Source organism: Marmota marmota, unplaced genomic scaffold (genome assembly GCF_001458135.2).
Source record: "Marmota marmota marmota unplaced genomic scaffold, marMar, whole genome shotgun sequence".
NCBI classification, from domain to species: domain Eukaryota; kingdom Metazoa; phylum Chordata; class Mammalia; order Rodentia; family Sciuridae; genus Marmota; species Marmota marmota.
In genome coordinates, this window is record NW_025999932.1 from 45,087,750 (window position 1) to 45,099,989 (window position 12,240).

A 12,240-nucleotide genomic window follows, 5' to 3' on the forward strand; every position below is an offset into this window, starting at 1 on the left:
GATTATATCCCACTAAAATATTCAAAGTATAGTAATATGTTCACATTTTCTTGGAGTTGTTTAATTGAATTTTAAAAATATTTATTTAATTGGTGGATTACAAACTATAAATATTGGTTGAGCCCCTGAATTCTATATGCGCATGCAACATTATAGTCATTACCTTACGGAGATATAAATACATATACCTGTGTATTTACCTGTCTTTTGGATCCTGTTGTAACTTTTAGGTTTAAGGTTTCTTTTAGTCATTGGATATTTTCTCAAGTTTTGGGAGCTGAAAATATAGCAATTAACATACAGTATCTCCTAAATTTGGATGATGAAAGTGCTTACTCATAAAAAATCAGGGGTTCCGAAAAGCAAGTTCTTGTAATTTCACCTATAATACATTGTAAATCCTGAACTCTTAATCAGAACAGAGACCATCTCTCTTCTTGGTTTGCACATGCCGGTGAAAATCAAAGCTCCTCCACCTTTGGCTCAAGGTCAGGTGTGGAAGTGGTGGTGGTGGGGGCCTTCTGCAGGACAAACTACAACTCCCAGGATCCCTTGGTGGTAGCCCCTGGGAGTTATGGTTCGTTGTCGGCTGTGTCCTTCCGTCCTTCCACCATTGGAACACACGCTCTGAACTCCCACTCCGGATAAATAAAGCGCGTTTCGTTTCGTGAAGATTTGTCTCGCTTTGTCATTTCTCTCATTCTAGCTCATTGTTAGGGACGCTCAAAAACTACTCTGCAGAAGAGTCCTGACCGAAGAGGAGCCTGAGGCAATCGTCAACCGGAAGGAGTAATTCACAAAGTGATAGTGTTCCGGGTCTGAACAGCTGAACGATAGAGGGTCACGGAAGGTTCCGCCTCAGTAAGGAAACTTAATGCCTTCTTTTCTTTTTCTTAGTTACTCACAATTCTCTTCTGATCTTACCGGGACTGGTTTTCCCGTCCACCTCCTGGTGGTGCCTTCCTATGGAGTCGCTCCATAACAGAGTTGTACAGTATGGTTTGCACGTGCTGCTTTAGCGCCGGCTTACCATCACTTTTGACACGCTAACACCGAGAATTGCTTTTAAGATGGCAGAATCACACTGTTATTTTGGGTGCTAGAGAAATTTTGCTCGAATCAGATATAAATGACCCTAGAGAGTAAAGGTCTCGATTTTATCCCTTAACATTGAGGTTCATGACCTTGAGAGTTATTCACTCTACTGCTGTTCATAAAATGGAAATTTTAGCTAGAAGTATTTTATCAAAAATGTTTGTCATCTTTATTTTTTCCACTATCAAATGGGGGACACACTCACTCTGATGAGCTTGATGCACAGAAACTGCTGGAGGAGTGTTAAATTTGTGGCCCTGAATAATGGTGCATGCTTCCACAATCCATTTTCAAATGAGATTCAGTATATTAAATCAGTAGAACCCCAAATGTTGACTATTTTAGAGACCATTTTGAATATTTTATTTCCTAAGTAATAATGCTGTTAGCAGATTTAGAGAGATGAAATGAGCTAATATGTAAAATACACCTCCTTCCTGGAGATGGTGCCAAAATTTAACTCTTATTTCAATTTCAAATCTTAGGATTTTAGAGGCAAACTGTTTTTCTTCGAACACTTTGTATTTTCCCTTTCTTTTTTTCTTGTTGGGTGCTGGGGATTTAACTCAGGGGCACTCAACCCTTGAGCTACATCCCCAGCCCTTTTTATTTTGAGATGGTGTCTTGCTCAGTTGCTAAGGCTGGCCTTGAACTTGTGATCCTCCTGCCACAGCCTCTGGGATTCTAGGCATGTGCCACAGCACCCAACTCTTCTTTTTCTTACTTAATAAAATCATTGTGTGTTTTTGTTAGCTCTTGATTATTGAGGGGAGAACAGGTAATTATTGTACAAAGCCAATTTCTACTAACCTATAATTTTTTTTTAATTATGAAAGTAATATGTGTTTTATATGTAAAAGACTTGGAAAAGTACAAATCAAGCAAAATGTACATAATCTCTAGATGACTAGAGATCCTCTTATTAACAGTTTGGTATGCTCAGCTTTTGGTTTTCTTTTTAAAAAATACTTTCATACTTCCAGTAGAGTTTTTTCCCCATATGTTGTAGAATGTTTTGAAAATATAACTGAAATTATATTATTTTGTATCTGCTTTTTTTCACTTAATTATCATCACTGTCCCTTGTTAACCGGACCTACTTTCTTGTTCTCTTAGTATTTGAAGTTTTCTTTTTGAGGATCTCGGCTAGAAGTGACTGCAGAATTGAGAATGACAAAGTATTAAAATATCTTGGAGTAGGCAACTTGCATTCAAATAACAGCTCTACCTCTATCCAGTTAGTGAATAATCAAGATAAAGGTACCTGAATTCATAGGACATCTCGATGCCTAGAATGAAAAAGAATTAGACAATAGTATTTCCTTTAAACTTTAAAAGGCGACAACCATGAACCACCTAAAATTTACACAGTTGTTTTGTACCTTCCAAATGTTTATTGACAGACAATTCTTGACCCTGGATATTTTCTAGAAAATAGCTAATTTAACCCATTCTGTTTGTATATTTGTTTGTATATTTCCCACTCATTTGCCTTCGTTAATTATATATGTTGGGTGGGGTGGAAAAAGGATGCTGTTTTCATTTATTTTAATATGTTGTTGTTCAGAAGTTTGAAGAATTCTTATGAGTTGTTGGAACTTTGGGGCTGTATTTTGAGCTGGCTGATAAAGTGAGAAAAGCATGATTTATTTGAAGTTCCAGCTCTATTGTACCATATATCTTTAGAGTTTATTTTTCTTTTCAAGTTGTGTTTATTGTATTTCAGGTGCTGAAATGAATCGTCACCTGTGTGTTTGGCTTTTTAGACATTCATCTCTTAATGCTTATCCCCAGCATCACGTAAACCTGCATTCTCATCAGTTTAGACAGATACATCTCTCTACAAAGCCATTTAGACAAAATGGGAATCACATTCTCCATCGTCTGTTAAGTAAGAATTGGTCCAGGAGATATTGTCATCAAGATACCAGGATGCTCTGGAAGCATAAAGCACTACAGAAATATGTGGAAGACTTAAATAAGGAGTATCAAGCACTTGGTCAGTGTTTGCAGGATATCTCTTTGAATGAAAGGGACCAAAAGTCCTTGAACCAAAGGCATGCTGAGTTGGCACCACTTGCAGCCATTTGCCAAGAAATTCAGGAGGCTGAACAAACAATTAAAGAATTAGAATCAATGTGTGAAAGTAAGTAAAAGATATGTGTGTGTAAGTACAGGATTGGCTTTTTACGTTAAAGCTTTAATGAACTGTATCTTTTTTTTAAAACCCTACAAGCAGTAAGCTCAACACTTGGCAAGAAAAGAACTCTGTACTTAGAGTATTTGACATATTTCAGCTTCTAAAGATAACTACTAAGAGATTAGTCTCATTAAGGTACTTGCTAAAAAGTCTCCACCCCTGACTTCATTGTCTGTTCCTCAAGGACAGGGCTTGAGTCTTTTTTTTTTTTTTTTTTTTTATCTCTTATGCCAATCATAGGATATAATAGGCTCCCAAATACTTACTGATTTAATAAAATTGAACTGGACTGGATTTTACAGATTTATAGCAAATAATAAGAGACCACAAAAAAAAATTATATGATTAGAAAAGAAAATTTTCCTAATACCTATGAACCAGGACTGTAGGGGTTATGTCAGCCTGGTTTGTGGTATATGTGCACAAAGTGATACCAGTAGTGACATTACAATTCTGCAGCAGATGATTTACAAGCTCAGAAAATACCTTAACCAGGAAGCTCTCCTGAAATGCTGAAATTTGGATTATCCCCCTTCATTTGTGTCCTGTGACACAATGGCATTCTGCTTATCATGTACCATGATTGTGTGCATGTGTCCATCTTTCCCAGACTGACCCACTTGAGGCTTGGACCCATGTTTTATTCTTCCTTGAGTCTTCAACAACTAGAAGTATGTCTAGCACATAGTAAGTGTTAAATACTGAAACCGTGAATGAGGCACAGAATCCCCATTAGATTAAAGACTTTTGTGACTAGAGAAGAATTTTATAGAGCCTTCTTTCTTTTACAATTATTTCTTCATTTCTATTTTCTTCCTAATAATTATTGAGAATCAAAAATTTCTACTTTCGTTTGCAACTCTCACAACTGATACATGCTCAACATCTAGAGCAATGGAGTCAAAGTTTATGGGATTCACCATACTTGGCCATTCTGTCATTGTTATCTTGTTTTGCTAGAGTTGCATAATTGAACTTTCTGCTTTTGAGATATATGAAAAGGACCATTGTTTCCATGTAGCACAGATTACAAGGCTATATTTTATTTGACCCACATAGTGTTTTTAAAAAATATGCTAGATATGAATGTGTCAAGAGATTTCAAGACTTCTTATATATGACTTCTTTTAAACAAATGAGTTCTAGCCACTGCTAGAAACACATCACAAGAGTATTGAGTTATGGCTGCCATCTTCAAAGGGAAATGATCACCCCAGTTTGCTCCAAAACTTAACCTTATTTGGGTTTATATTTAGTTAGCCAGTTCCTTTTAAGAACTGTTTAGTTAATCACTATTTTCTTTTTTTAAAAAAAATATGTTTTTAGTTGTAGATGGACATAATACTTTTATTTTATTTATTTATTATTTTTATGTGGTACTAAGGATTAAACCCATACATGCTAGGTGAGTTCTCTACCACTGAGCTCCAGCTCCAGCCCATAGTTAATCACTGTTTTCTGTGCTTACTTATAGATATTAAATCACAATCTACAGAGGGGGATGGTCAAGATGCTTAGCAAAACTCATTAATTGACATTCTCCAAGTATTTTAATGCTTTGCCTTCCTAACTGAAGTAAAACATAGACAAAAGATGAGGTGGCTATTTAAGACTTTTTCTGTAACTGTTTAAAAACTTTACCATAATTCCTGTTGCTTGTTTTTAGGTCTAAATAAACAAGATGAGAAGCAGTTACAAGAACTTGCATTGGAAGAAAGGCAAATCATTGATCAAAAAATCAACATGCTGTACAGTGAGGTATGTTTTAGGAAGTAGACTAATCTCAATAATGTTAACATTAAGAAATACTCCTCCTGCTAGACTGAGTTGGTGCCTAAAGTACTTCACAAACACTGGTTTATTATCTTATGATAAGTAATTATGCTAGGTTTAGTGCTGGGATTTGTTATACAATGAGATTGAAGACATTGGAATGTTGAACAATAAAACAGAGGTGCCCAGAACAAAAATAAATAAATAAATAAAAAGTAAAATCTGAATCTGTTAACTTGCCAGGCAAGAGAAGACGTGCTAGTAAAGAAATTTAGTCTGCCATGGGGAACAATCAGGAGTTTTTAAAATGTTGAAAGGAGATGATGTGAGTCATAGTGGAAATTTGCACTCTGGATAGAATGGAAGGAATCAGGGGCATTAGAGACAGTTGGTTAATACAAGTCTTTAGTTAGGTTTAATAAGATACTGGGATCTCTCAAGGTTCACGATACTATACATCAGTATCAGCTGGTTATCTCCTAGAAACATAGGGGAAATTTTTCTTTCAAGGTGGTTTCTTTTTCTTCTAACTCAGTGGATGGCTTATCTCCAAAGACAGTGAAGAATACATTTCCCTCTATCGTATTTACCATCATCTTACCTTCAGCTTTCTTACTCTGGGAATCCAGAAGAATGGCTCTTTCAGGGGTTGGAGGGATGAAGTAGAAGTATCAGTTATTCTTTTTTTTTTTTCCTAGTCATTGATGGACCTTTATTTTATTTATTTATATGTGGCACTGAGAATCAAACCCAGTGCCTCACACATGTTAGGCAAGTGCTCTACCACTGAGCTACAACCTCAGCCCTATCAGTTATTTTTATCACTGCTTTAACCAGTTAATCAAAGGTAAACTAAAATATCTGACACTTAGTTTAATATTCTTTCTCATGTACTATCTCATTTCTAGCAGAGATGGAGTATTTCAGAAACTGGCAGTAGAAGTCATGACATATAGGTACTTTTAATTTGACTTGGAAGACTTTGAATATTAAGGAAATTTTGTCCCCTTTATCCTAAAAGGAAAGTTGATTGCTTTCTTTATTAGGAATCCACTTTTTTTTTTTTTCCTTGTCATGGCATAGAAACTCTTTGAGTTTTATCTCAGGAGCCCTCAAGCTAGTGTTTAAAGAGTGTCCCCACTGAGAAGGCAAGACATGGCATGGTATATCCACTGACACTTATGGGAGGGGAGAATATGCAATTGTATGTATGTATTTATCCCAAATGAAAACTTTGAAAGCCTTGCTTCATTCATTAGATGAAAGAAGCTACTGTTCAGAACTAATTATGAGAGGCAAAATCTGAAGAAAATTGAATGGAACATTCTGGGCTTTGATCTAAACTTCTGCATTTTAGAAAATTAATCTGATAGCAGTGCAGAATATCTGGACAAGTAACTTCATTGTTAACATGAACTGATCACCTGTTTTAGTCTAATTTGATCTACTCATTATAGCATTTTAGGACTAACCTCTTGGGGATACTATATAAATTTTTTTAATTACTGATTTTTTTAATGATTTAAGGGCTTTTATCTAAGTTCAAGTAATAATAATTTACTAAGGAAAATCTTTTCCAGCTTTTTCAGAGTCTAGTGCCAAAAGAGAAATACGACCAAAATGATGTTATTTTAGAGGTGACATCTGGAAGAACTACTGGAGGTCAGTAAAATCATGTTATTGTAAATGACCTAAAAAACTCTTGAAGTTTACCTTGATTTGACATCACTATAACGTTAAAGTCCACTAAATGTGTTCATCTTTGGAAGTAGTTACTTCTCATTTCCTAAGGGACTCATTCCTAAGGATAGCTGTCTTTGAAAACTTTGTACTAACTGTTTTTTATGTTTTCTTGTAGGTGATATCTGCCAGCAATTTACCCGAGAAATATTTGACATGTACCAGAATTATTCGCACTATAAACACTGGAAATTTGAACTTGTGAATTATACACCAGCAGATTATGGTAGGCATATTTGAAGATTTTGTCCATAGAAGATGCTGAAAATTATATTACATCTGATATTGATTAGAAACATGCTGCCACATTTTAAAAAACATTTGATCTGTTATCTATTAAACACTATGACACAGACTTACAACAGTTGTTTAGAACTCTACTGAGTAGAGTTCTAAGCCAGGAGAAAAGAACAGGAAGGATGAAGCATCATCCTAAGGTGGAATATTAAAGAAAATTTTCCTGGGCAGAATAGATATCTACCTTGCCTTAAAATAATTACTTTGTATTATTCAAAGTATATATATATATATATATATATATATATATATATATATATATTTATTGCTCTACCACTGAGCTTCATTCCCAGTCCTATTTATTTATTTAGAGACAGGGTCTACCTAAGTTGCCTAGGCTAGCCTTGAATTTGAGATCCTATTGCCTCAGCTTCCTGAATACCAGGGATGACAGACATGTACTAATAAACTTGGTCAAAATAAAAATTAATACTAAAGTTTTTACTCTAAAAGAGCTTTATCAATTTTGTAACATTATCAGAAAATATTATCAATTAGACTAAGTGTCTAATCATGTTAAATTTTTATGGGAGTGCAAAAAAAGTCATTTGTTTTTATTTTTAAGAAATAAAATGTAGTAGGAAAGACTTTGGTTTGTGGGTAGGACAATGAGGAGTTTACTGACAGCATATTTAATGAGATGTAATAGCTGAAATAGATTTGAGTAGGTGGGTTTTGGACAGCCTTGAAAGCTGAATACGCCTTGATTGATAGAGAATAGGGAACTGTATACTGAATACTGAACTGTAAGAATCAATATAAAGCAGCTGTGGTGGCACATACCTATAATCCCAGCTACTTGGGAGCCTGAGGCAGGAGAATCACAAGTTTGAGCCAGTCTGGTAACTTAGCAAGACCACGTCTCAAAATAAAAATAAAAAGAGCTAGAGGGGTTGGGGAGGTGACTCAGTGATAGAGCACTTGGCTAACATGCATGAGGCCCTGAGTTTAATCCCCAGTACCAATAAATAAATAAATGTGAATATGACTTGATGAAATTTAAATTTTGAGAAGATTCTTTGACAAGAGTATGAAGGATAGATTGAAGAGGCTACATTTAAGGCAGTCTTCAAGGTAATCCAGACATAACTAAGAGTTAGAATTAAGAGTAGGGGTACTTAGGCAAATTTGGTAACTAACTGGATACAAGAAGGGCTATTTCTTCTCCAGCATCTCCTATGTATACATCTCACCATTCTGATCCTCACAACCTGTGGGATAGATATTATTAATCTCATTTTACAGATGAAGATCTGGGCTTGGAGAGTAATTAAATAATCGAGGATCACACAACAAATAATCCTGGGATTAAATTCAGGTCTGTTTGATCTAGAGTCACACTACATCCCATTATTCCCCTCTGACAGAAGCGATGAGCCTCAGGGATTCTAATCTTTTTAGCTGGGGAGATTGTGATATTTGTTCATTCTATTGAGTGGAGTTGAAGTTAAATAACAAGAACCCATTTGGGAAGAATAATGTTGAGTGGTTTTTCTTCTTGTGGTTGTTGTTTTGGTTCTGGGAACTGAACCCAGGGTTTACAGATGCTAGGCAAGTTTTCTACCACTGAGCTACAATCCCCAGCCCCATGAGTGTTTTTTTAATTAAGTTTTGAATTAAGCATCCATTTAGAAATATCCAGTAAATGCTAAATTGTGTAACCAGAGATACTGTGAGAACAGAATTCAGGAGACAAATTTGGTAGTTATTAGCACAGAGATTATGTCTGATTTTGAGAGAATAAGTGAGGGAGAATCTATAGAGAGGAAACATTCAGGGCACCAAGCTTTGGGGAATAACCACATTGAAAAAGAGAATAGTAGGTAAAAGAAACAGAGAGGTCAGATACACAGGAAAAGGATAAAGACAGTATAGCATTCTGGAGGCAAGAGCAGAAAGTTTGAAAGAGATAATCAGATGCAGCAGCAGATTCTAAAGAAGAAATAATGGGAAGTGTCATCAGTGACCTCTGAGATGTGTGTTTTGAACGGAACTTTCAAGAATGAAAGAGGGAGAAATCTAATGACAGAAAGAAAGATTCTGTTCCATGTATGTAGAACAGCTTAAATGTTGGTTGGGAAACACTGATTCACTGGCAAAGTAAAGAAGATACTTTAAAATCGCTTCTCGGCCTTTTGGCTAAGATCAAGTGTAAAAAGATACTTTAAAAACTAGAAAGCTCTTTTTAAAAAATACTGCCCTAAATATTTCACTTGAATATCTTTAAAATAAAAACTGAGAATAAACTTCAATTCATTGAAATTGTAAAAAAACAATTCTAAAATTGATATTATAAACTGGTAGGAGAAGAAAAAAGATGTGGATAGGGAATAGAGAAAAGATATCTTCATAAAACATGTATGTTAAATCATATATATTATTATTCTTTCTTTTTTAATGTTTAAATGAAATGAGAATTTTCAGGCATCCTCAGAAGTTCTAAAGTTGAAAAGAAAAATTTTATTTTAAAATTTATATATTAACTCTTAGAGTCATAATTATTTTACTTTGGGTACAGATACAAATAATACTTAACCATTGTATCAGTAGTCAAAACTAAATGATTAACTCAAGTAGTGAAGGGAAATAACTCTTGGTATGTAGTATGTGTCTGATTCTGTTATTCTATAAGCCTGATGTCTAATGAATTGAAATGTTTTTCAAGTTAAAGGTATTCCATTAAATATATTATCTTCTCCACCCCCAACAGATTAATGTTTATAATTTTATTTTGTTATTCTTTACTCATTAGTTGAATTCAGGGAGAGGCCACTTGAAGTAGTGTTATGATTAATTTTACATCTCTAGGAGGCATACCTTTTACTATTACTGTAAGAAATGAAATTGTGAAGGGAGCCCTAGCGAAGAGCCTAGAGATTACTCTCTATAGGCTAGACCTTATAGTGGGAACCTGGGTCCTTGAATTGGGAACCTATATGCAGTGGCAGTAATTGGATCCCAGGGCAGCAGGGATCAAGTGGTGTTACTAACCTAAAGGCAAGGTGGATGTAGTTATTGGATAATAGATTCAAAGCAGCAGTCAGAATAGTCTGACTTTCACAGACTTATGACATTGATCATAGTATTCCTGGAAGTAAAATAATAGGAAGTCTATAAATTCTTTTTTTTAATGTTTTTTTTAGTTGTAGATGGGTATAATACCTTTTATCTATTTATTTTTATTTGGTGCTGAGGATCGAACCCAGTGCCTTACACTTGCTAGGTGAGTGCTCTACCATGAGCTACAACACCAGCCCCTCTGTGTGATCTGCGTAAGACAAAAGTTCTAGGTCATGTGAACAAAAATCAAACCAAAACATAAATGTGGAGATTCATAGCCCCTCAATCAGTTCCCAGACTTGCACCAGTTCTTAGACCCAAAATTCCTTGAATGAAGACTAGGATAGGTTCCTTAAAGAACGTCCACTGGTACACTACCAAAACTTATACTATTAATCTTTCTTCCAGTTTCCCCAAAGGGACCTTGATCATTTTAACAGAGTTACTGTGCACTGGAAAAAGAAAATAATCAAATCTTTCCAGGACTCTTGGACACTGGCTCTGAACTGAACTAGTCCAGGGAAATCCAGAATATCTCTGTGGTCCACCAGGCAGAGCAGGTGCTTATGGAGGTCAGGTGATCAGTCAAATGAATTTTACTTTAAGTCCATCTCACAGTGGGCCGAGTTGGTCCCCAAACTCATCATCCAGTTATTTCCAAGTTTTAGAATTCATAATTGGAATGAACTACTCAAGAGCAGGCAAGATCCCCACATTGGTTCCCTAACTGGTGTAACAAATACTATTATAGTAAGAAAGATCTAATGGAAGCCATTAGAATTGCTGCTACCTAGAAAAATAGTAAATCAAAAACAATAGCACAGTCTTAGAGGGATCATAGAGATTAATACCACTATCAAGGGCTATTCATCTCTTGTTTGACCTGCATAGAAGACAGATGGGTCTTAGGGAGTAACAGTAGATCATCAAAGCTTAACTAGGTCATGGCTCCAATTGCACCTGCTATACTTAATGTGGTTTCATTGTTTGAGCAAATTCACACATCCCTGGTACCTCATAAGAATCTATTGATCTGGTAAATGCCTTTTTATCCCTACCTGTCAATAAGAACCACCAGGAGCTGGGGTGGTAGAGCACTTGCCTAGCATGTGTGAGGCACTGGATTCGATTCTCAGCACCACATATAAATAAATAAATAAAATAAAGGTCCATCAAAAACTTAATATATATATATATATATATACACACACATATATATACACATACATATATACATAATATGTATGTGTGTGTGTATGTGTGTGTGTATATATATATATATATATATAAAGTTTTTGATGGACCTTTATTTTATTTATTTATTTATATGTGGTGCTGAGAATCGAATCCAGTGCCTCACACATGCTAGGCAAGTGCTCTACCACCCCAGCTCCTGGTGGTTCTTATTGACAGGTAGGGATAAAAAGGCATTTACCAGATCAATAGATTCTTATGAGGTACCAGGGATGTGTGAATTTGCTCAAACAATGAAACCACATTAAGTATAGCAGGTGCAATTGGAGCCATGACCTAGTTAAGCTTTGATGATCTACTGTTACTCCCTAAGACCCATCTGTCTTCTATGCAGGTCAAACAAGAGATGAATAGCCCTTGATAGTGGTATTAATCTCTATGATCCCTCTAAGACTGTGCTATTGTTTTTGATTTACTATTTTTCTAGGTAGCAGCAATTCTAATGGCTTCCATTAGATCTTTCTTACTATAATAGTATTTGTTACACCAGTTAGGGAACCAATGTGGGGATCTTGCCTGCTCTTGAGTAGTTCATTCCAATTATGAATTCTAAAACTTGGAAATAACTGGATGATGAGTTTGGGGACCAACTCGGCCCACTGTGAGATGGACTTAAAGTAAAATTCATTTGACTGATCACCTGACCTCCATAAGCACCTGCTCTGCCTGGTGGACCACAGAGATATTCTGGATTTCCCTGGACTAGTTCAGTTCAGAGCCAGTGTCCAAGAGTCCTGGAAAGATTTGATTATTTTCTTTTTCCAGTGCACAGTAACTCTGTTAAAATGATCAAGGTCCCTTTGGGGAAACTGGAAGAAAGA

General features: G+C 35.6%; 1 protein-coding gene across 4 annotated transcripts in view; it reads left to right on the top strand.

Annotated features, from left to right (window-relative positions):
- Window positions 1–12,240, top strand: part of Mtrf1 (mitochondrial translation release factor 1) — a 55,698-nt gene that overhangs the window by 15,951 nt on the left and 27,507 nt on the right. For 2 of the 4 annotated variants that reach the window (XM_015484332.2, XM_048800980.1), the window contains exons 1-5: window positions 618–861; window positions 2,822–3,241; window positions 4,962–5,053; window positions 6,649–6,730; window positions 6,927–7,034. In XM_015484332.2, coding sequence (XP_015339818.1) covers window positions 2,830–3,241; window positions 4,962–5,053; window positions 6,649–6,730; window positions 6,927–7,034 — 694 coding nt within the window. In that variant the 5' untranslated portion in view covers window positions 618–861; window positions 2,822–2,829. Of the gene's footprint in view, window positions 1–617; window positions 862–2,211; window positions 2,356–2,821; window positions 3,242–4,961; window positions 5,054–6,648; window positions 6,731–6,926; window positions 7,035–12,240 lie in introns of those variants that run through there. The other 2 variants (XM_015484333.2, XM_048800979.1) reach the window with 2 other exon arrangements.